Source organism: Pseudorca crassidens, chromosome 3 (assembly GCF_039906515.1).
Source record: "Pseudorca crassidens isolate mPseCra1 chromosome 3, mPseCra1.hap1, whole genome shotgun sequence".
Classification (NCBI taxonomy): Eukaryota; Metazoa; Chordata; class Mammalia; order Artiodactyla; family Delphinidae; genus Pseudorca; species Pseudorca crassidens.
In genome coordinates, this window is record NC_090298.1 from 125,890,585 (window position 1) to 125,915,631 (window position 25,047).

At 49.4% G+C, this 25,047-nt stretch overlaps 1 protein-coding gene across 4 annotated transcripts in view; it reads left to right on the top strand.

Annotated features, from left to right (window-relative positions):
• Positions 1-457: 457 nt before the first annotated feature.
• Positions 458-25,047, top strand: part of PPARGC1B (PPARG coactivator 1 beta) — a 113,944-nt gene continuing 89,354 nt past the window's right edge. For 2 of the 4 annotated variants that reach the window (XM_067732235.1, XM_067732234.1), the window contains exon 1: positions 459-1,026. In XM_067732235.1, the coding sequence (XP_067588336.1) occupies positions 949-1,026 (78 nt within the window). In that variant the 5' untranslated portion in view covers positions 459-948. Of the gene's footprint in view, positions 1,027-25,047 lie in introns of all 4 variants that reach the window. The other 2 variants (XM_067732233.1, XM_067732236.1) reach the window with 2 other exon arrangements.

The following is a 25,047-nucleotide window of genomic DNA, read 5'->3' on the forward strand; positions in this document are numbered from 1 at the left end:
ACGGTGGGAGTAGGGGGAGAGGGAATGGGTTGACAGTCTGAGGGGCAGCAAGGAAGGATGCGGTGAAGATGTGGTTTACTAGATGAACATCCGCTGGCAGGGGACAGCACCCTGTTGTGAGATGGTTCACCCAAGAAACTGGGAGGAGGCCAGTGGGCCTGGGGAAGCATGCAGGAGGCTGGCCATTTGAAGACATTGTGGGCCATGGTAAGAGAAGTCATTGAAGTTTTGGGGGTTTTTTTGGGGGGTTGGGGGGAATTAGGGAGTGAGGGGATACTTAAGAGAGAAAGAGGGTTACATTTGGAATATGGGTCAACGTATCTTCTAAGGAAAAGAATTTTTAAAAAGCCACTCCCTCTGAGGAGCCTTCCCGGATTTCTCCACCTTTGACCTATGGTATCCCTCCCTCTCTGGCCTGCAGCCCGGCATGACAAACTCAAGCCTCCAGGGCAGCCAGACCTGGGCTTTGTCTTCCTGCACTGAACTGCACTGTGGCTTCAAACGAGGTCCTCCACCTTCCCAGGCCTCAGTTTCCCCAGCTGTGCCGAAGCAGGTTGTCTCGAAGGACCCGCCCAGTGCTAACGCAACGTGATTCGCTCTGGCAGGAGCGGTGGGCTGCCCGCATTGCTGCGCAGGCATCGGACTGTCGGCTTGGGCACCGTCACCAGGCTACGGGCGCTTTCCTCCCGGGCAGGGGGCAGCGGGCGAGGATCGCGGCGCCAAACGTTGCGCAGGAAAGTGGGGGCGCGACCCCCTGCTCGAGCGGGCACCGCGCGGCCCCGCCCCCGCAGCCAGCTGCCCTGCGGCAGCCGGGGCCCGAGCTCCGCCCTCCTCCTCCCGCCGGCCTCTCTCCCTCCTCCCGCCTCCCTTCCTCGCTCGCTCGCTCGCTCCCTCCCCCCCGGCCGGCTCGGCGCTGACTCCGCCGCACGCTGCAGCCGCGGCTGGAAGATGGCGGGGAACGACTGCGGCGCGCTGCTGGACGAAGAGCTCTCTTCCTTCTTCCTCAACTATCTCGCCGACACGCAGGTACGGCCAGCAGGGGCCACGGGCCCAGAGCCAGGGCTGCTGAGCTGCGGGGGCTGCCGCCGCAGCCGCGGAGGCCGGGAGGCAGCGGTGGGCGTGTTGGGGGGATCGGGGGTTCCAGGCTGCAGAGCCCCCCTTCCGTGCACCCTGCGATGCGCTTCGTTATGGGGACTGGGAGCTGGAGGTCCTCCCGCGCGTGCCGGAGCGTTGGGGGCGCTACGGCCGCTGGGGAGGGTCTAGCCTTTGTTGCTTGGAGTCCGGCCCCCACGCCCGCAGAGCTGGGGGGTTCTGCGCTTCCTTGGGGAGGTTGAGCCGCGCCAAGGTGTGGGGGACCCTTACGCTGGCTCTGGGTGCGGGAGGCGCGCCCTCAGGCTCCCGGCACTTGCTGCCGTACTTTCACGTGGACTTGTGGCCCGGGCACAGGCGCTTGCCCCGGTCCCCGGAGTCCCCTGATTCTCCAGTCTCGAATACCCCGCGTTCTGCTGCTGCCCCCCTCCCCCGCCAAGGCTCCCCCAAAGCGCCAGCAGCGCGGAGTTTCCTGCCAGTTGCCCGCTGAAGCCATAGGGGTTTGCGGGGCACGTGGACATGCGGGCGGGGATAGAACCTTCCTGGTTTCGCTAACCGGCGGAGCCCCCGGGGGGAAAAGCACGGCAGGATGGGGGCGGAGGACTGTCTGGGGATGCCTGGGTCCCCCTGCGGCGCGCGTCCCCGGTGCGCGCTCGGCGATGCTGGGGGAAGGGAAGGCGAGGCGGCGTCCCGGGCTCTGGCGGCGCCTGGGAGCCCCACCGGAGACACGCGCGTGACAGGAGAGGGTGCCCTGGTGTGCCGGGAGTTGGAGGGGGGGCGAGGAAGCTGGTGACTTGGAGACAGGGGCGGGGGGGGGTTGCTGCTGGGATAAGCTGCACTGAAAATGCCAGCACAAGGCGTGCGCGCCCCCCACCCCTTCCCTAGTTTTCCCCACCCCATGCCTGTTGCAATCATAAAGTTTGGCCCCATAGTTAGGGCTTTTTCTACGGCCGCCCCGCTGCCGGTAGCAGGGCGGCTGGGGATGCGGCGGAGCCGAGAATGAGACCCCGGATGCGGGCGCATGCCTGTGCTCCGAGAGGGGCCGCTGGGCGCTCCCGGGCGCGGCTCGCTAGGGCTGCTTTGGTACCTGGAGTCGGAGCGCCGTTGCCGGCTTGTTTTGCATAACACTGGAAGGGAGGGGGAAGTCGGGGGGGGCGGGATGTGGGAGGGGAGAGAGGGAAACTTTGCTTCTTGTTATATCTGCCTGTCTTTGGGCGGCAGCAGCTGTCATGGGACCGGGTGGGCGGGGAGAGGCTTGCTAGCTGACTTCTTGCCTTGAGATGCGACTTGGAGGGGACGCAGCAGACGAGACGTTCAGCTCTGGCGGACCTTGGGTGGCGAGTCCTGGCTGGCTGCTGGAACCGAGCGGCGTGGCGGGGTGTCGCCGAGAGGAAGCCCGCCACGCGCAGGAGAAGGCCGGTCCTCGCCCGCTGCGGACGTTCATGCGTCAGGGAGCTGCGGGGCCTCGTGGTCGGCGGCGGGCCCGCTTGGGTGGGTTCCGGGCAGGGGCCGAAGAGGCTGGTGGCGTGTGATCGCGCTTCTCCAGGCCGGGGGAAGAGTGTGATGAACGGTCTGCGCGCGCGGGTGTGTGTGTTTGTGTGCACACGCCGCGCGCGCCGGGCGCGTACCTTTACCTCTGACGAAACTGCAGTGTAGCTCCCGCGGCGGTCACCGGGCGCAGTCACTCGCCCCGCTCCCATGTCTGCTCCGAAGGCCGATCCCAGCCCTGGCACCACCACGGCGCCCCCGGCCCCCCAGCCGACAGCCTGGGGCCAGGGGGACTGGATGCGGGGTGGATCGAGTTGCCGCTAGGAAAGTTCTGCCCTCGGCCCTCTTACTTGTCTGGGGCTGACTCCAAACCTTTCCCTAAGACGCGAATGAAGGAGGCCTGAAATTGCCAGAGACTTGTTCAGAGACTCATAGCAAGAACTTGTCCGTTTTGGGTTTAACTCCATCTTCTGTGTTCTTTGGCTCACCAATAATTTTTTGCCCTTTTAGCCGTCCGGAGTGCGTACCCAGCAGGGATATTTCACCTAAGGAAACTTGAAAATTGGGTAATCAGGTATCAGCAGAAGCAGTGCAGTGAAAGTTAATCCGGGACGTTTTGCTTTTTTTATTTAACCACGTGATAGGCTGAAGCTCTTCTGGTGATCTTTGCCGGCCCAACTTGGGCAATGTAATTGATAGGGGGAGCTTTGCAGCCGCCCCTAGAAGGCTCATAGAGCCAGCCGGAAGAGGACCTGGGCGGGTCATCGCGTGCCTCCTCATTTTACAGTTGGGGATAGAGGCTGTGAGGGCTGAGCGGCTGGTACAGGACCACGCAGCCAGTGGGTGACAGAGCCATCCAGGGCTCCTGACTCCAGGTCCTGTGTGTTACCTCGAAATAGCACTGGACTTGGAGTCAGAAGGCCTGAGTGGAGTCGCCTTCCCCACTCTCTGGCTGGGTGACCCTGGAGCAAGCCATTTTAACTCTCTGAGCCTCCTTTCCTCCATCTGTCAAATGGGGTTGGTGGCGCCCCAAGAGAAGGCCCTCGGTTGCTTGCGGTGAGCACTGTTTGCATGTGAGATGTCTGTTGTTCCTGCAACTTCCTCTCCTCCCCCCAGACCCTCCCCTCCTCCCCTCCCCCTTTGGAAGAGGTGGGGAGAGTGAGTAAAAGTAATTTATCGGCTCTATCCCAAAGACTTGTCTTTGGTGGCTAACCCAGGGTTAGATAGAGGGAGGGCTCCTGTTTAGGAGACTTAACTTTTACCCATTCAGGGCAAAGTTCAGAGATTCGGCAGACCAAGGATTGTGAAAGTTTTTTGGAAAGGTTTGGGGCATGTTCCCAAAGGACTTTGGGTTGGCTTCCCGTTGTTCAGGCTGTGCCCCTTGCCTGCAGTGCCCTCACCCACCATTCCTGCATGGCCCTCAGCTCTAGCAGGCCTCCCCAACCCGGCTTGCCCTGCTTTCTCTAGCCTCTGGTTTTCTTCGTCTGTGTTATACAACCAAGCACTTTGTGTGTGCGTTCCGTCCCAGTAAGATTCTGGAACTAGAGTTGTGCCTTTCATCTCTTTGTGCCCCGTGGCACCTGTCACCATGCTGAGCTCCTTTGCTCAGCTCTTGGCTAGGCACAGGAATTACAGACAAGGGAAGCACTCAGGCTGGCTGGGGAGACAGCCGGGCAGAGTACGGAAGAGAGGAATGCAGAGGGCTGCAGCTGTGGGCAATGACTTAGGCTCCAAAGGCCACACAGTAAGCCCACACTAAATCTGGGTTGTTCGAAGTCACTTGGGGCATCAAGCATAGGTGCCCAAAATGTCAGAGTTGGCAGGAACTTTATTTTCATTTATTTATTTAAAAAAATTCTTTGAATTTTATTTACTTTTTATACAGCAGGTTCTTATTACTTATCTATTTTATGCATATTAGTGTATATATATATCAATCCCAATCTCCCAATTCATCCCACCACCACCACCCCAGAGTTGGCAGGAACTTTAAATAATTAAGTCCAACCTGTTATCATTTAAAAATATTTAATTATAGAATTGTTGGGAAATACTGGCATGCATAAGGAAAAAAATGGAAAATATGTAATCTTACCCAAATCTAATCACTCTTAATTTTTATATGTTTTCCGACTTTTTCCTGTTGATTCCTATGGATTGTATCTTTTGTACAAAAATGGAGTCATTCTTTACTTACTAATTGTAACTTGGAATCTCACTGTTGTAGCCTGCTTTTTTTTTTGTCCTCCAAACAATATGCTGTCACTGTCTTTCCACATCAACAAGTATTCTACTTAATATCTTAATGGTTATATAATATTAAGGGTTGAACCATAATGCATTTAATCAATCCTTTATTGTTAGTCATTTAAGTAGTTTATAATTTTTTTTTTTTTGCTCCTGTAAGCCATGCTGAAATGAATATCTTTGCATATGCCTTTTCTTCATTTGAATTCCTAGAAATGAAATTACTCTGTCAAAGGAACTATGCAGGCGTTTAGTAAACACATTTCTGGGTTGCCTTCTAGAAAGATTGTGCTAATTTCACACCAGCATTGTGTGGGAATGCCTGGTTCCTCATACTCCGGTAACTCTTGGTATTTTAATTGTTTTTCATTTTTACCAGTCTGTTCATCAATAAATTTTGTCACCTTATTGTTTTAATGTGCATTTCTTTGATGACTTGTGATGCTGAACCTTTTCCCCATATGATTATGGGCCATTTGTGGTTCTGTTCTGTGAAATGTTGTGTTGGTGAACTTGGCCCATTTTTTGATTGGTATTCTATCTCTTCATTGTTCTAAGACTGGATCCGAGCACCAGAAGGGGCTCATGCCACATGGAGAATTGGGGAAAATGGGTTCACTAATGTTGACTTGCTAAGTCTGGAATATTGCTGCCTCCACAGCCCCTGAAGCCAGGGTTAACTTCTTTTCCAAGTCAGGGTTCTGGCCATCTATAGGGGCAGGTTGAAGTGAATCCTTCGCTGGGTGCCTTTACCTACTCTAAACCTGTGTGAGACCCTGGGGAGTAACTTTTTCACCTGAGCCCAGAAGGGGACTCGTTTGCTGGATTTGTTTACCAGAGGCCCAGGGTTCACTTTCACTGGGGCTTCCTGGCTGGTGCTAATGATCAGGATGCCTGTGAAACCCAGGAAAGGCAATGGCCCAGCAACTGGGCCCTGGGGGCTTATATTTCCCCTTCCCCCTAGGGTCCTCCTCTCCCCAGCTGGTGCAGGCCAGCCAGAAGCTTCATCATTGCCAAAAAAAGGTGAGTCACCCTTTTTTTTTTCTGTCTCTGGAACAATAGAAGGAATACTGGTTTGAGTCAGAAGCAGCCTTGCAAATGGGAGCTTGGATTTGGGCTTAGAAGTGAGTCCCTGATATGAGCACTGCAGTGTTAATGGCTATCTCCTAGGACGATGGTGCATCATCAATGCAATTTATGGAGCATTCGCCATGTGCTGTGTGCTCTGCTGAGCCTTCTGTTTGCATTATTACATTTCATTCTCATAAAGATTCTACAAAGTGTAGGTGCTATTATTCCCATTTTACAGATGAGGCATTTACAGTTTCAGAAAACTCACTGACTTGCTGAAGATGCTCTACCTACATTACCTTGGAGGAAGTGGAAGAGCCAGGCTCAGTGGGCAAGGTCCCTAGACCTCTTGACTCCAAGTTCCATGAAGACAGGGGCTACTCTGTTTCTGTTCATAGTTCTGTTCTGTTCATAGCACCTTGAGCAAATGAAGGCCAACTGTAGAGAAAGAAGGCAGAACTCATAAGTCCCTCTGCTTCTCTAGGCCTCTGTTCCTCAGTCTATGAAATGGGGATATTAGGCCCTAACTCTCAGGTTTGGGAATTAAATAATCGAATGTATATAAAATGAACATCCAACTGCTGTTCACAAAACTTGGAATCTTTCTCTCTCTGAAACACTTTAGAAGGGTAAGAGCAAGGATGGAACTAACTCCCTCCCAGGCAGTCTTTTCTTTGTAGGAAAGGGAAGCATAGTTCTTGTGATATAAGGGTGGAGGGAACCCAAATACAGTCATTTAGAAGAGAATGAGCAGTGTTGTTTACTGTCGCTCCTCTTCCAACATAGTTGAATGTCTCACATACACCCTGTGGACACTCAGCTGATGAGGAATCAGTTGGATTGGACTGACCTTTCTGTTCCTCTCTCCGACTCTGGTCTAGGTCCTTGTCCACTGACAACTGGATTCCTGCATTTACTACCAAACAGATCTTTGCCACACCAGACTTTGCCCTCTCCTACTTGTCCTCAGCCTTGACGGCAGATCAGTCCTCCTAGAGTACATGTCTGATGTCACTCCCTTGCTCACACATCACCCATGGCTCCCCAGTACTTTTAACTTAAAGGCCAAAGTTTAGCTTCATGTGCAAGAACTCTCCAATTTCAAGAACCTTCAGGTTCTTGAAGTTGGAGAGTTAGGCCCCTGAGTTCATCCTGAGTTGTCTGCTTTCCCTTTGGGATCCTGGTCCGCCCCCGGCTATGTCATGAATCTTCTTCCAGGAAACGTTGGCTCACGCAGCTGTTTTCTGTCTCCTCTGTCTCCATTTCCACTATTTCCATTATTTATCCTGCAAGATTCAGCTCCCATGCCATCATTTTGGTGACGCCTTCTCACCTCCAGGTACCACTACTCCATCCCACGTGTGGCAGGGTGCACTCTGAAGCCTGTCTGGGTTTGAGTCCTGGTTCTGTGATTTACTAGCCGTGAGACCTTTGGTGGGTCACGTGACTTCTCCAAACTTACATTTCCTCATGTGTAAAGGTAATGATAAATAGTACTTCCCTGATAAAGCTGTTTTGAGGAGTCAATGAGAATCAAAGGACAAAATGGATTTAAAGCACCCCACACAATGCCTGGCATAGAAGCACCCAATAGTAGATGCATCTCTTCTAACGTAGGTCTTGTTAAGTGTTTAGGAAATCACTCCAGATTGTTAAGCTCTATGAGGGCAAGGATTTTTGTTCACTTCATTGACCATTTTTTCCCACAATGAATAGACAAGTGCCTGGAACACAGTTCAGAATCCTCACTGAGTGAACAAATGAGCTAGACTATGAGCCTCTTCAGAGCATGTGTTCCTGAGAAGAGACAGACTAATAAAACGCTTGTGGAATGACCTGAAAGCTCCTCTCCAGGCCTCCATCCCCACCATTTTAATGTATTCATAGCTTCCCTGCAATTCAAGCCCCAGGTCACACCTGACCGCTCTGGAAGGCCTGTGAAGCACACTGTACTGCCTCTTCCACTGAGGTGGAGGGTGCCACTTACTATCTACTGGTGCCTGCGTGCTTTTTTTTTTTTGGGCTGCTTGGCATGCGTGATCTTAGTTCCCTGACCAGGATCAAACTCGTGCCCCCTGCAGTGGAAACTCGGAGAGTTTTAAGCACTGAACCGCCCAGGAAGTCCCTGCCTGCATGTATGCGTTTAACCCTACAACTAGGATGACAGCTCAGGGAGGGCAAGAAAAAATAATTTTTATCCTGGTCTAGCATTGTGGTTACCCATTAAGCAGACGAGTTTTTGAGCAGAAGAATGTTCTGTATGATTAGGTGTCAGGTTCTCTGCAAAAAACTTTGTATTTTAAACATTTTACGATGGAAAATGTCGAACATACACAGCAGAAGCCAGTGGTGGGAAGGGAATAGGGAATCTCCATGCCCCCGACACTCAGATTCAGCCATTTTGGACCAGGGGCCACTCTTGTTCATCCACCCACAGAACACATGTCATCTATGGCTGTTTCAGTGTGTATCTGTGAAGAGACTTGAGTACTGTTGCATGGGTTTCTTCCAGTAATGGTGAGGTGGCTTCTGTTTCTCCCGTTTTGTAAGTGATGAACTTGAGACACAGGGGTTAAGTCATTCAGGGTCTTGGAGCTAGTGAGTGTCTAACCTGGGATTTGAACGTTGGTCCTTAAGCAGCTCCCTCTCCTCAGCTTGGGAGGGATCTTAGAGTGCATCAGACCTACCCCTGCCTTTCCCAGAAGAAGGGACACTGGGGCACAGGAGAAGAAGCCATCTTGCTGGAGGAAGCTCAGGTCTCTGACTCTCTGACGAGTTCTTTTCCAGTATCAGGACTTGAGGGGAGGGTGGGTCTTGGCTCTCAGAGAGGGACAGGGTGATAGTCCTTGGAGAGACACTGCTGCCCAGGGTGGCTGGGCTTTGTGGTGGCTGTAGGACCCTGGGGTGCAGTCCACCACCACCCTGGGCAGGCTGAATGTTCCTCCTGTTCTCGCTGTTCCTAAACCCCAGGGGCCTCACCCACTTCCCTTGCAGTTGACCTTGGTTTTCTCATTAGATGCCGAGGACCATCCTTTGAGGGAGACAGGGCTGCAGGGTTAGGAGTTGACAGAGCTGAGAGGAGGGGCCTGTCCTGGAGTTACATAGCTAGGCCATGGTGGCAGCAAGACTCCTGGGCTCCCCGCTCTGCTCTTTCCTTAGGGAAGAGCCTGAGTTGCAGCTCAGGTCTAGAGTAAGGAGACCAGAGAGACTTTTACAAGTCATTGGCAAAGTCATTGATTAATTATCCCCAAAGGCCTGTAATTACTGCTCAGTCTTTTAGGAAAGAAAACAAATGTTTTCTCTAATTATTTGTTTCAGTGGCTGAGAGGGCTTTGAATCCTAGGATGGTACTATGCTTGGGGCAAGCCCTGTGGCCTTTGGCACAAAATTTCTTTGTGCCTCAGCATTTTTATCTAGGAAATAGGACTGATAGTAGCAGATACCTTAAGGGGTTTTAGGAAAGGCTACTTTCCTAAAGATGATGCCCATAAAGTGTTTCTAAATGCCCAATAAATGGGAGCCATTGTTAATAATAAAAACAGGCAAATATAATTCAGATCTTTTTTTTTCTTTTTTTTTGCCGTTCGCGGGCCTCTCACTGTTGTGGCCTCTCCCGTTGCGGAGCACAGGCTCCGGACGTGCAGGCTCAGCGGCCGTGGCTCACGCAACTAGCCGCTCCGCGGTATTTGGGATCTTCCCGGACCGGGACACGAACCCATGTCCCCAGCATCGGCAGGTGGACTCTCAACCACTGCGCCACCAGGGCAGCCCATAATTCAGATCTTGCTACTTATCTTCCCACTGAACCCTTGGTCCTTGATCCTGTCTTAGCCCTGAGGTTTCTAGTATTATAATTTCCTTTCCCCTGTACTTCTGGGGGGACTGAAGAGGAATCCCATCCAGCCTTAGCCAGGTGTTCCAACGTGACTTTTAGGAAAGCGAATCCAGTTAGATGCTGCTTGAAGAGAGGAGAGGAAATATCAGGTAGTGATTAAGAACTCTGGGCTTTGGAGCTTAACTTCCAAGGGTTTAAATCATCATTCTACCATTTACTAGCTGTGTGACCTTGAGCAAGTGTCTTAACCTCTCTGACCCCAGTTGCCTCATGGAAAATTGGGGATAATTATAGTATGTTCTTAGGATAACTGCAGAAGATAAATATGCCTGCCACATTGCCTGACATATAGCAAGCACCCAATAAATGGTAGCCTCTGTGAAGATGACAATGGTAATTATGTAAATACACCAAGGTAAACTTGAGCTTTCAGGGAGTTGGGAGTGCCTTAGAGACCATCTTGCTCAATGCCCTTACCTTGAAGTAAAGGAACAGACAGGGAGCAGACCAGGGAAAGCCTTCAGATCACCCAGCAGAGGCAGGACAGGACCCCTGGCTGCTATCTGCTTGGCCAGGGCTGGCTCTGCATAGCAGGGACTCAGCTGTCTGGGACCCACTCTCTGGGAACTCAGCCGGGAGAGCCCTGCTTGGCTGAGATGGATGCTCCCCGGCAGCTCTGCCGCCGTGTTTTTTCCTTGTGCTTGCCTGGCAGAACAGAGTCATTTAGCAGAGGGAGAGCGAGGAGACGTTAGAAACCAAGCCCTGAGCAGTTGCAGCAGCCGGCCCACGAGTGGCTCCCTGATGTTGCCATGGCAAACAGCCTTGGCAACGTGGCTGCTTGAGCCTTTATTTCTGGTCTCAGGCTCCTCTCAGAGAACTGTGGTACCCAGGACACTGGGGAAGGCCCTGACCTGCTTCTTGGGCACTGAGGATGGCCCAGCCTCCATGCTGCTAGTAACCCCAGGCCCCAGCAGCCCCTGCTCAAAACATCTGCAGGCCCACCCTCAATGACCTGCAGAATCAAGCTCCTTGGTATGGCATTCGGGGCCTCAGATGCCTACCCATTTATCCATCATTCCATCCATCCATCCATCCGTCCGTCCGTTCACTCATCTGGTAGTATTGATCGTGCAACACTGTACCCATTGCCACAAGAGTAGAACAATATATTATTTTTAATGTGGATCCTGATGTTAGGTGTTCCTAGGCCACCCTCCTCTTCAACCATATCCTTCAACCATGACAGTGATAAGAACAGTTAACAACTGCTAACCCTTTCAAGCAACAGCATTTAATCTCAGAGGAACCCCATGAAGTGGTCCGCCCTGTTACCCCCATCTTACAGTTGGGTAGACTGAGGCTGACTCCCCAGTTTGAGGTGCTGGCACTGTTCTGCAGTTCCTTCCCTATACCTGGTAACCACTAGGGCCCCTACCATGAGGTATCTGTTGCCCCTTTCAATCTCCAACAGCATCCTTTAAGGCCAGCTTGAGTGCTGCCTCCCCTAATCCTTCTCTGAGAAGTGCCCCCTTTTTGCTGTGTGACACAGTCTATGGCATACATTTGCATGTCCTGCGTTCACTCTGTATTCTGTCACCCTGATTCGTTTATATCTGCCACTCAGCCACTCCAAAACAAAACACACAGGGAAACTGGCTGTAAGGGAGAGCTTTGAATGTCCTGGTGAGAAGTCAGCAAAGGTTTTTGTTAGTAGTATTATTTATAACAGTAACCATAAGAAATAGGTAACATTTAATGACCACTTACTATGTGCCAAGTACTAAGCTAGGACCTTCAGGTACATTGTCAGGTAAAGGAGTCTCAGCTACCTGGTGAGGTTGGTCCTATGACAAACCAGAAAACTAAGGGTATAAGAAGTTCAGTGACTCACCCCCAATCACCCAGACAAGTAGTGGAAAGGCTGGGATTTGAGCCTAGGTCTGCCTGGCTTCAGAGCACATGGTCTTAACCACTGCAGTGTGACTAATCTGGCTGAGCATATAGAAAGGACTGGAATGGGGGTGATGGACAGCAGGAAGGAGGCATCTAAGCTTGCCCTCAACCGGGGGGCTCAACGGAAGTGAGTGGATGTGGGAGAGAAGTGACAGAGTACAGGGGGCTCAGAGTGGCATCCCTATAACTGAGATGGTGGTAGGGGGTGGCAGAAGAGAATTTGCTTTGGGGGAAGATTTGTATGGGGAGTAGATACCTATTTATTCTGGGCCCACCATGTGCCAGGTTCACCCCATCCCTGGCCTTCCCTGGCCTTCCCTGGAGCTTGTTAAATGCAAAACTCTGGTCCCAGCCTGTGATAACCTTTGTGTATGTGTTTATTCTCTACCGTTCTCTCTTCTGTAACCAGTCAGGACCAGAGCTCCCTAAGGAGAGGGGTCTTGTCAGGCTGGTTCAGCATCAAATCCCCCAGTGCCTGAACAGTGGCTGGCACACTGTAGGCCCCCAATACATATTTGTTGAATGACTAAATGAATGAACAAATGCTGCTTGATCTTTCAGGAAAGTCACCAGTCATTTGCCTGGCCCCAGAAGCTCCTTCTCTGTGCTTGGAGCTAGAATGTGTGGGTGAGGGGTGTGTGTGGTGATTGTACTGGTCCCCACAAGGGCCCCACTGCCGTCATCTCCAAGATAAGCCTTGCATACAGAGGAATCAAAGGCAAACATTTTTTTGGAGCTTCCAGAAACCCCTATCAGAACACACCTCCAGTGGGCAGGTCTTTGTGGAATGTTAAACCACAGGTTAGGAATCCAGTCTGTTACAGGGCGTTGCTCTGGCCCAACTCAAAGCTTTAGGAGCCTCTCGCGTATCTACAGGGAGGGATTTGGTCAAATGTCCCTACGCCTTCCAGGGAGATTGAAACCAACACCTTACACTGGGCCTCATGTCCATTGCCCAGCCGCTTTTTCCAGAGGGACTGGGCAAGCTAGCCTCCACTATGGAGGAAGCAAGTGGGGAGGGAATCCAGGGAGGTAAAGTGGGGGAGGGATCACTCAGGGACCAAGGACTGTACCCTGCAGCCCCAAAGGATTAACTCTAAGCCATATGCATCATTCCTTGCTCAGGATCCCCTCAAGACTCAGTCTGTTTCACAGAAGATCACTCCTTACCCTTCCTGCCTAGGGCCAATTTACTCTTCCTTTACACACAATTCTTACAAGCTTGGCAGTCTTGTCCATGCCTCAGGACATTAGAAACAGCAAACCCGTTTTGTTAGCATGTGTCCGTGCAAGCATTTGGTTCCACCAGAGACAGAAACACGTGGACTCAGCGCTGAAAACCACTTGGGACCTTTTAGTGAAGGGGCGAGGAGGCCCCTTGTTCTTTTTCTTTTTTAAAATTACCACTATTTATGGGTAATTTAATGATTTTTAAAATATAAATTTATTTTTATTTTTGGCTGCGTTGGGTCTTCGTCGCGCGCGGGCTCTCTCTAGTTGTGGCGAGCTGGGGCTACTCTTCGTTGCGGTGCGCGGGCTTCTCATTGTGGTGGCTTCTCTTGTTGCGGAGCACAGGCTCTAGGTGTGTGAGCTTCAGTAGTTGTGGCACACGGGCTCTAGTTGTGGCTCGCGGGCTCAGTAGTTCTGGCGCACGGGCTTAGTTGCTCCACAGCATGTAGGATCTTCCCGCACCAGGGCTCGAACCCATGTCCCCTGCATTGGCAGGTGAATTCTTAACCACTGCGCCACCAGGGAAGCCCAGGCCCCTTGTTCTGAATACATTACTGTACAAAAGTACAAAGCTCTAATGCATGGTAGAGACAGCGTGTCACCTCTGAGGAAAGGTATATTCTGATCGGTGTTCTCTGTTCAAGGGAGTAAGAAAGTGAAATGTATTTTGGTGTTACCGTGTAAAATAGGAAGTCTGTCAAAAGCAGGAAAGTTTCAAAGTTCTCTATTGATATAAACTTATAAACTTATAAACTTATAAACTGCTTATTGTGAGCACACATTATTTCTCGATAATGCTAGATGAAGAAGGAGTTAGTCTAGCCATAAAAGTTTCTTTGAAAGTTGGTGCAGTCTCCTCTGGTGAGATGTTGTCTTTTGGGTTTCCAAGGCTGCATGGAGTAGTAGAAAGAGCCTGTGACAAACGCTGCGTGGCTTCAAGAAACTGTGTAAACTCGTGATGAATGAGAGCAGACTGTCTGGTTTAGATCTTAGCTTTATGACTATTAGCTGTGTGACCCAAGGAGTTAGCCGTTCTGTGCTCTAGTTAGCCAGCTCCCAGATGGGAATAATAATAGCTTCTACCTGCCAGAGTTGGTAGAACTAATCAGTAGTTCTCAGCCATGAGTGCATATCAGAATCATCAGTGTAGTTTTAAAAAAATAATAATTATACGTCTGAAGCCATCCCAGACTTACTGAATGAGGATCTTTGAGAGCAAGCCCTTAAGCATCTATGTTTTTAGAAAGCTCCCTGTCATAGCACCCCTGCCTTGGGCCTGAACAATCAGATACTATTTGTAGAGTGTCTGGAATTAACTCTGTTGTCGCCTCCCTTCTCTGTCCTTCCTGCCTTAGTCCAGAGCACAGGATACAAATGATGGAGAAGCAGATAGAAGGCCCCTATATGATGCCTGTGTAAAGCAGGGTGGCTTCCTTATCTGGCATTTCTATTTGATCTTCACATCAATCTCGTGTCATAGGCAAGAGGAGAGCAGATTTCCCATTTTACAGAGCGGGAAGTGGAGCCCCAGAGGGTGATTTGACAGGATCCTGCAGTGAATCAGTTTTCAGATATTTGTCTTCATCCCTCTGTCTGTCCTCAAGCCTCAGCCACACACACACACACACACACACACACACACACACACACACACACACACACTTCTAGGGCAACTCAGGAGGTGGGGATCGTGATGACTTTAAGAGGGGGGTGGGTTGGAAGAGGAAGAAAGGAGGGAGCCCAAGGGAATGCAGGTTATCTACAGACCCTTAAAGATCAACAGGTGCAGGTTGTCATGCCAGGCCATATTGGTGGTTTAGAGCTAGAACCCACTTCTTCTGATGCTCAGTGAGTTGTCCTCCCAGCTATATTTGCTGCTTCTATGGAGAGGACAGGGTTTGGCTCCAGTGATAAAAGGAGTATTCTTCCAGCTAGTGTAGTGAGGCCTTTGCACATGCTGTTCCCTCTGCCGGGAATGCTCTTCCCAGGCATAACCATGGCTTGCTGCCCCCTCACCTCCTTCAGATCTGCTGAGACATTCCTCCTCAGAGAAGCCTTCCCCGATTCCCCTGCTCTGTCCACTTTCTATCACAGTACCATGTTCTTGTCTCTTTAAGGCATTTAAGTATCCCAGATACTTTTTTCTTTTTTTTTTTTTACATCTTTATTGGAATATAATTGCTTTACAATGGTGTGTTAGTTTCTGCTTCATAACAAAGTGAATCAGTTATACATATGTTCCCATATCTCTTCCCTCTTGCGTCTCCCTCCATCCCACCCTCCCTATCCCACCCCTCCAGGCGGTCACAAAGCACCGCCAGATACTTTCTTATTTATTAATTTGTACCTCATTGATTGCCTATTGCCCCTATGGGAAAGGAAGCTCCACCAGGACCGGACATTGCCTGTCTGGTTCCCACTCTACCCCCAGAAGCTAGCCTAGAGCCTGATGCATAGTTGGCATTCACTGAATATTTCTTGAATGAATGAATTCAATTTTTGTTGAGCCCTTAATCTGTACTGGCCACTGTGCTGAGTTCACTTAACTCTCTCAACAACCCCAGGAGATAGAGCCCCAATCTTCAGATGAGGGACGTGAGGCTCAGAGGGTGAGTGTGGGCTGGGGGATTAGCTCCTCTGCTGACCAAGGCAGGCACAGGCCCCCAGAGGCCCCCCGGCAGTGCCCTGCCCCCAAGGAGTCATGCCTCAGTGCCCCAGTGACCTCACACTACTTGCTCCCTAGGGTTGGGCAGCAGCTCCTCCCTATCTTGTGGGTGTCACCACGGGCACCTGCCCAGCAGCACCCAGGCCTCCAGCACTTACTCTTTGTCCTGGTGGCCAAGGGAGTGGCTGCCTGGCTTGCACTTTGTGAACCAGCCTCCAGCAGGAATGTGGCAATCTCCCACCTCTGGGGGTGGTCTCAGGCGAGACACTGCAGCAGGCGAGCCTAGAGGACAATGATGGTATCTTACCGGAAGCTTCTCTCCCTAGAGACAAAGTAGGCCCAGATTAGTAGATCAAGTCCTGGGGAGAGCAGAGGGGGCTAGAGGATGAGGTCAAAGGCATAAGAGGGAAGGAGGGAGATGTAGAATCCACTCCAGAATGAGAAGAAATACTTTGTTCAGGTGACCACACAGTTAATTTTCAAGGATTCAGTTGTGGAACAAGCAGAGGTGGAACAGAATCAGCTGGTTCCAGTGAGGGACTCAGCCTGGGGTCTGGATTTTGAGGGTCAGTGGAAGGCAGCTAGAATAGTGGTTATGACTAGAGCTGTGAATTGGGGTCTGAGTCCAGAATCTGTCATTTAGCAGCTGAGTGGCTTAGGGCATGTTACTTAATGTGCCCGGGCCTCAGTTTCCTCACCTGTGAAATGGGATAATAGTAAGTATATCAATGAGTGGTTGAAATGATATAATGTCCGAAGAACTTAGTGCCGTGCCTGGGGGTGGTTATTCTCCTTAACAGTGACCATCAGTGACTGGTTGGTTTGATGACAGATGGGTGACAAAAACTGGTGGACCTCATGAGGTGCAGAATCATGGATTATCAGTTGATACCGCTTCCTTTCCCTATCCATGCAGCAATCACTCCCTCTGTGCAGGAAGCTAGGATTGCAGATTTGAGCAAGCCCTGCTTCCCATCTTGGGAAAATCAGATCCGCAGGTGGCCGTGAGGGTGACCGGGGCAGAGGGAGTATCCAGGCAGCTCGTGTAGCAGAAAGAGTAGTATTGAGGGATGAACTGGCTGACTCGGTGGGGAAGGGCATCTTAGGGAGAGGCCAGCCTGTCATAAGGCCCAGCACGTCCTGTGGCTGGTGAATGAACAGTGAGTGACAGAGGTGCAGGGGGGGCAAACATGAGCTCCTTCCCCATCAGTGGAGGGTTTGAGCTGGCTGGATGACTCCTGTGAGGGGGAAGAACATACAGGATGAACTAAGTGTCTAGAAGAATCACAAGTAGGAGCACCAAGATTTCCAGCCCTAGAAACTAGCAGGAGGCTGCTCTGAAGGAGTGGGGAGGTCTTGGGTGGGGAGGTGACTAGGTTTTCCCCGAGCCTCATAGGCAGGATGGAATGAGTGGTCTGTGCAGCCCCAGGTGTGGAGTGGAGGCACAAGGCTGGGGCACAGCTTCTCACCTGCAGCCCTGACCGAGGTCCTTTCGCCCAATGCAGCAGCAGTCTCCGTCATGGTGAGGCGGGACCTCGCACAACCACTGGGTACTTGATGGACAAGGAGAAGGCGAGTAGCTTTACAGAGGAAGCCTTCAGTGAATTTAATGATGATAGTGATAATTATTGCCATAATAATAATTATTATTACTCGTCTCATCTCAACTATTATCCCTTTTAGCATATCACTGTGCAATTCTCATAGCATTTCACATCCAGATTTCACAACCTCGATTTTGACGATTTTCATTTCCCTTTTACACACAAAGAATCTGAGGCCCAGAGATATGGAAATGTCTTACCCAATAAAGTCCTTGTTGCAGGTACTTGAGAGGAATGTGGGATTTGTGGCCCCCAAGTCTGCAAGGTCCAGAAGGGATGGTGTTTGAAAGGGCCCTTGTCTAGGGCCCTTTGATGTCTGTGCCTCGTCTAGACTGAGTTCCCAAGATTATCTCGAATTCTCCTTGGAGCAATGATCCCCAGTCTTTATGGAGTTGCAGCAGCCTTCCACTGTGTGATTTTGCAATAGCTGCAACTCCCCCCCCAAAAGTGTAATTTCCATCGATTCCTCTAAGTTTGAGGTAGGGAAGAGAAAATCTTGTTTAGAGAATTTTGTAGCTGCCCTGGAGATTAGAGTGCCACAGTGAGAGTGTTGTACCTGGTCTGGAAGAAGGCCTCGGTTCAGGTCCTGCCTATCCCTCTTTGCTGTGTAACCCTGGACAAGTCTGGCCCCCTCTCTGGGCTTGGGTTTCGCCATCTCTGCCGTGCTGTGATTTATCCTTTTTCTGTCGCAGGGGCTGTCTTGTTTTGTAAATTCTGTTTGAGGCAGAACTGCCGGGTACTGGATAGAGGGGGAGAAGGTTGCTTACTGGAGACGCCTGGAGCTGGGAGATGGTCACATCTCAGATGGGCAACGTGATTTCCCTCCATCCAGCGGGCAAAGCCAGTGGCAGGTCCTTAACTCCCTTGGTTGTATCCCCTTTGCTGGTGACAGGTGCTGACTTTTCTTTGAACTGCAAGTTGGAAGAAATTTGTCATGGGATCATGTGCCTTAAACGTGTGGGTTTGGAAAGAGGAGAAGGTGGAGGAGGAACTCCAGGCAAGAGAATCCCCAATTTCCAACCTCCCCAGTGAATCACGGAACATTTGGATAAGTCACTCATGGGGGTGGAAAGATTGGGTGAAAATCAGGAACTTTGGACCAGATTTTTTTTAAAGGAGCGAATTATTCAAAATCCTCCACTGATAGATTATATCTAAAATTGATTTCTTCCCTTTTTTCCACAGTACTGTTTTATCTATCTTGAATCATTCTTTTATCTGTAAAACTGTCTTTTAGCTTTCCTCTCTGTTTTCGTTAAAAAATATTTTAAGAAGGGAGGGAAGGTGTCAGTGAATTCTGAGATACCCCGGGGGTCTGCGCACTTGGCTGGGGGTGCTCTGTGAGGCTCAGGATGGCCATTCTTGGGCCCTGGTCTCTGGTGCCTTTCACGCTTAGATCCTGCTGGCTCAACCACGACGAGGTCTGCAATTATTTAAAGAAAGCTCACAGCAAGTGGAAAAAAAGTGACCACACTTACCGTACCATGCGGCCAACAGGCAATTTAACACCAGAGCTACCCAACTCCCTCCAGCCCTCACCAGCTGCCGGATTCTTTTGCATTTTGCAGCCGGGTGGATTAGGTGACGGAGGGACTGACAGGCAGGTCCATGTGCGCTTGGTGAGTGCGCGCAGGCAGCCTGGCCCTGCTTCAGCCTGGGAGATGACATCTGCCTGCATCCAGGGGAGGCTCTGCTCTGAGCCTTACAGAACAAGTTAATTGAAAAGCGGTTTTGTTGGGTAATAGAGGAAGCTAAAAATGATGGAATTTAAAACAGAAATTTTATATCTCTGTAACTCAGACATTTGTCTAATTGCTCCATAATTCACCGTTAATCCCAAGGTGTTTTGGAGAAATACTTATTGCCTTAAAATTTTTTTCTTCACTTTATATTTTCATTGGTTTTTCAACAAATGTATCTGTTTTTAAATTAATATTTAAAACATTTTTAATAAAAATTTTAAAATATTAAAACATTTCCAACATTAGGAGCGAACTTGTCAGAGAAAGTGAGGTTACCTCCATCCTGTAATCTCTTACCCTCAAGAAACAACCACTTTTAGCAATTTGGTGTATTTAAATGCCTCTCAACTGACTATATCATTCTCTGTTTTACTTTTATATACATTGTATTTTCTTGTTATTAATATAAAAGTATCAGGTGTTAACTTATTGAAATTTAAGGGACTATAAATAGGCAAAAGGAAAAAAAAAAATCCCACACCCAGAAACAACCAGTCAAAAGCAGTGCTTTTTTTGGCCTGTTCCACCTCCAGCCAAACTTCCCTCTTTGGGCACACTTCTACTTTCTGGTCCTTTATGGACTGATTTCTGCCCGTGACCTTGCGAAACAGAGAACTTCAACTGAAGTCCTGGTTTAAATGCTGCCCACCATGTGACCTCTCTCCTTCTTCATAAAATGGGATCAATCCCTGCATTGCCGTGACAAAGCACGTGTCATGGATTCCAAAGCTAATTGCAAGTTTTAGAGTCACAAACAGAGGTAAGGCAGTGTTATTACTTGACCAGCTTGGGCCCACTTCAGTGACCACTACTGTTTTAACTCAGACCCTATCAAGTTTGGACAATATCTGATCATCTCCAAGTATTTCACATGACTGATCGCCATTATGCCCCAGAATTTAATCACCCCAGAGGTTTGGCTTTTATTCCACACACTGTGCATCACATCTTTTTAGATATACGTTTGTTAATATGTGCAGAGCAAGATAAACACCCGTGCTGGTAGAGAACGTATTTAAACCCAGACTTCCTGATTTAGAATCTTTTACTCAGTCAGCCCATTTAAAGTGTTAACTGATCCACCTTGTGATTGAGGCTGCTATCGGAGCTGGCCCAAGGGGAAGAGATTTGGTGGGGGTCATGTGGAACAGGCCCTGGGAAGATCCAGCTACCTAGCAAGTTAATTTTCATGCTGGTTTCAACATACAGCATTGTTCAATGGGAAAGAGACAATAGACTTGCTTTTGTATTTATTTTGAAAATGTAATACGTGATCCTCCTTGAAAAATTGTAAAAGTTACACATGGAAGTCTTGTGCTCCTATCCCCACAGCAGCCCGGCTACCAATTTCTAAAATGTTCTTCCAGAGAAAAATTGTGCAACCACCATATATATGGTCTAACTTTTGCCTCAATTTTTTGCTCAAATGGTAGCCAGCTAAGATTATTGCCCTGCAACTTGCTTTTTTCCCACTTAATATTATATCTTAAAGATGATTTCATATCAGTATATAAAGAAAGATCTGCTTCATGTTTTGGCTTGACTGTAGTTTTCTTAACCAGTTTTCTATTGGACATTTAGGCTCTTCCTAATTTAGTGCTGCTACTAGTCTGTAGTGAATATTTTTGTATGAGCGTCATTTTGCACATGTGTGAATGGATTTGTAGGATAAATACTGCCAAGTGGAATTGCCCAGTTAAAGGGTGTACGCATTTGAAATTTCGATGAATGTTACCACATTCCCCTTCATGAAATTACATCAGTTTTGCCTTCCCACAGAAGTGAATAGGAAATGCTTGTCCACCAACACCATGGTATGAAACTTTTTTGACCTTTGTTAATCTGGTGTCTCTTTGAAGTTTTAATTTGCAGTCTTTCTCTCATGGTTAAGAGTCACTTGTGTTTCCTTTCCAATGAACTGCCTGTTGTGTTGCTGATACTTCTTCTATATGGGTGTGCTTGTTTTCCCTCCACTTTCCCTTACAGTACCCTGGGACCTTCTTGGGCTCCACCCTCCTCTCTGGCACCCCAGCTGAAGGAGAAAGCCCAGTGTACTAGAGTGAGGATTCACATCCTGGTTCTGACACCTACCTGCTGTGTGACTTGACTAAGTGGCTTAAGTCACTTTTTCCCACTCTTTAAGGTGAGGACGTTAGTTCAGCAGCAGGGTTGTTGGATAGATGAGATAATCAATGTAAAAAGTGTTTTTTAAACTGTAGAAAGCTGTACAAACATAATAGCACATTAATATTTACTTAGTTTCAGATGCGTGAAAAGATTTTAGATTCTTAAAACTTGAGAGCCGTGTCATCTGGTTAAATAGGGGTTAAATAGGTGGGGAAAGTGAGGCCCAGAGAGAGTAGACCTGCCAGAGTCCTGCACCAGAGGCTGGTCTGATGGGGAACGGGGTCCTGAGTTGTCTTGCTACAGTAGGAGCCACAGGTTATGAGCCGTTTCTTCGAGAGCATCCTGATTTTTACAGTAAATTATTCTAATTCCCACGGCAGCCTCTCCCTTTCAGGGGAATGCTCTGTGGCTGAACCCCAAGAGCCTGTGGTTCAGAGCTGAGAGGTGTCTAGGTTGGAATCCCAGTTCTGCCAGGCGTTAGCTGAGAAGACACCACACTAGGTGACTTCACCCTTTGGGGCCATGATTGCCTTCTCTGTGTAGCGTAGAGGGCTGTTGAAAGGATTACTGAGACCACAGTGGTAGAGCCCTGCCTGTCTGGCTTGGTAGATGGTGTCATTATTACTGTTTGGCTTTGCAGGTGTGGCGGCCCGGTAGTCAGGGAGCTGGGGTCTGGCGTCTGACATCTTTTTGGGTTCAACGCTTTGCTCTGCCCTCGCTTGCTGGTTAGCCATCTTACTTTACGTCTCTGAGGAAGTAATAGGGGTCCTGGCTACGTAGGGTGGATTTGAAGAATCAATGGACTTTGTATATAAAATGCTTACTGTGTAGGAGGCACCGAATAATAAGTTATTTAAAAAATACTTACTGGGGCTTCCCTGGTGGCGCAGTGGTTGAGAGTCCGCCTGCCGATGCAGGGGACACGGGTTTGTGCCCTGGTCTGGGAAGATTCCCACATGCCGCGGAGCGGCTGGACCCGTGAGCCGTGGCCGCTGAGCCTGCGCGTCCAGAGCCTGTGCTCCGCAACGGGAGAGGCCACAACAGTGAGAGGCCCGCGTACCGCAAAAAAACCCCCCCCCAAAACAAAAAAAACCCAACTTACTGACGTGCTTATTATGTGCCGGCACTGGTGCAGGCTTTGGGATTCAGCAGAAAGAAGCAGGGTCCCTGGCCTTGGGAAGCTTACCTCCTAGTTTATTGTTGTCTTGGTCACAGTAAGGGCTGCGTAGTCTGGCCATAGTCGGGTCCTGACGTGGATTCTGCTTGGCCTAGAACCCCTAAGACCCGCATTCTGAGGGGATTCGGGGATTTTGCCCACTCCTATAGACTCTGTAGGTCACTTTCTGTGAGACGTCCTTTTTCTATAACCTCAGAGAATTTGAGTCAGCCTTCCTTCCCCCTCCCCCCACGAGGGGGTTGGCTTATCTGGTGACCTGTGAGTGGAGGGGATCAGAGCTTCCTTGACTGAAGCCGCAGCCCTAAGGCCCAGTGCCTTGTCTGACGTCCCACTGACGTGGGATCTGGCTTCCTGACCCCTGGGCCTGGGTCTCCTTGGCTCATTCATTGTTCTGTCGGCCGCAGGGAGTTTCCGTCTCACTCCACCTATATTTAATGTCCATTTCCTGTGCCTGGATGAGGGGATGCAGCCGTGAGCTTAGACCCAATCCTGACCGTGGGGAACTGACCTAGGGAAGCAGAAAATAAACATGATTTCAGCCCGGGATAAACCCTCAGAAGAGAATAAATCAGACACCCACTTGTGATGGGGTCTTGTGATGGGGGTCGTGAGCTGCATCAGAGAGGGTGGTCCGGAAGGTACCCCCTCTGAGATGATATTCCTACGGAGGCCTGAGAAATCAAAAAAGGAAGCAACCTTTTGGGGAGGAGTTGTTTTAGGTAGTGGGGAACAGCAAGGGCAAAGGCCTCCAGCAGCTGGGTTTGTCACTCTTCACAAGATACACCCACCACTTGTGCAGCCAGGATCCCAGGGGAGGCTGCGTAGAGAACTGGTGTTTGAGCAACTTTTCAGAGCAGGTGATGTGATAGTTATAAATCAGAGCAGGCCCCGCCTGAGGGCATCCGCTGGGGAGAGCTGAGCATATAGATATATTTTAGACCATCACTTAAGCTACGGTATTTCTTTGAAATGAGTAAAATGCACCGAGCCTTTGTAAGTTACAGAATCGAGGCCTTCTCTAATTCAGAGTAGCTCTGGCAGGCTGTCCCTAACAGATGAGGGCTTCCTCACTGGCTCTCCATCAAATGGTGTCAGTGTCCTCAGGCACCCTCCACGCAAAGTCAATTTCCACACTTGGATCTGTGATTTAACGCCCGGCTGCTTGGAGAGCTGCAGAGTGGAGGTCAGTGAGGCTAATTGGGTTGCTTAATAAGTGGGGGCTTCTTAGAATTGGAATAGCTGGGCCCAGGGCAGGGTCACAGTGCAGAGAAACCAGCAGGGCTAGTCTAGGGGGCTAGGGCAGGAGGAGGAAGGGAGGCCCAGCCAGAGGGATCTGCAGGTCACAGAGCTGGAGTGACACAGATTAATGTGGAGGCCTTGGACTCCCATGGACCCCGCTGCCCTAGGAGGGAGTCTTGTTGCCCCAGGAGTTTGCGTTCTAGAAAAAGACCAGGTGGGCAGCTTGGGGCATTTTTTTGGTCTTGATTCATCTCTCCTAGCAACAGCCTGGGGGGTGGAAAACTTTTCTCCTTCCACCCGCTTTATACCATAAACCTTGCCCCCCGCCTCCTGCACACAGTAATGTCTGTGGCCAGGGCCAGCTGGTCTTGGGGACGGGTCTACCGTGTGATGGCCCTGTGAGGCTACAGCTCACGTTGGTAAGGTTATACACTCAGGCAGGTCATGTCCCACTGTGGAGTGGATTCTGGCTGGCTAACCCTGCACTTGGGACAAATCCAGCCTCTACCTTGTTCTAGGTCAGAATTCACTTATTCATCCACTCACTCATTCACCTCATCCATCATACATCCTTTCACTTACCCATTTATTCAACAAATGCTTACTGAGCCATAGTGTATGCCAGGCTCTTTGTTGGGTGCTAGGGGCACAGGTGCAACTGTGGACAGACTGTCCCCACTGTCTTCAAGCATAGAGTCCTCTGGCAAGAGGACGAAGTAGACCCGTGCATTGCGTGTATCATGGTTAGGATTGTATTTGTCATTGAAGCTGTCAATTACTGTTGTGAGATGGACCTCAGAAGACAAGTACCTGGAGCTGGCTCGGGGATCTGAATCCAGGTGGGATCTCCCGTGTGATCATGTGCTGGGCCAGGTGCCACCTTGTGGGAGCAGGGGTCCTGTCTGGGAGCTCATTGTCTCTGGGATTCAAAGACGTCTACAGGCCAGTTCTGTCCATGTGCTTGAGCCTTCCTTCAAGGCTCCAAGGTATGCTGTGTCTCTTCCGTGGGGTCATCTCTTGCTTTTTATTTTAATTCAACAAATATTTAAATAATTATAAATATTTAGAATTCTTTTTTACATTTTACTTCCAGTTTAAAGCAGCTATAATTAATTAAAGATTTGAACATTAAGTTTGTACATCCACAATTCCTGTGGTTCACATAAGAGTAATTTCTGCTTTGTTTTGAAGTACAAAACAAAAATGTATTAAAATTTTAATTACAAAAGAATTAAGTCTTTGTTGAAGAAAATTAAAGAAATAGGTACATCTTCCAAAAAGAAATAAAAACCACCCATAATTTCACTGTCTAGAAGTGACCACCATGAATGCTTCTCTTTTTTTCTTCCCATAAACATATTTCCATGAAAAAAAGATCAGATCATATTGTCTTTGTGACTTTTTCACTTAGCATTATATTGGATGATATATCTTTATTAAGGTCTCATTAATCTCTATTAAGGTTTATAGAAGGTCTTTTCCCTGGCCTTAACTTTTTTAACTCACTGTTTTGATGCCAGCAGGGTAATGCTCCTCATGGATGGAGCTAGAGATTCTATTTTGCGATTTGTTGAGGAGAG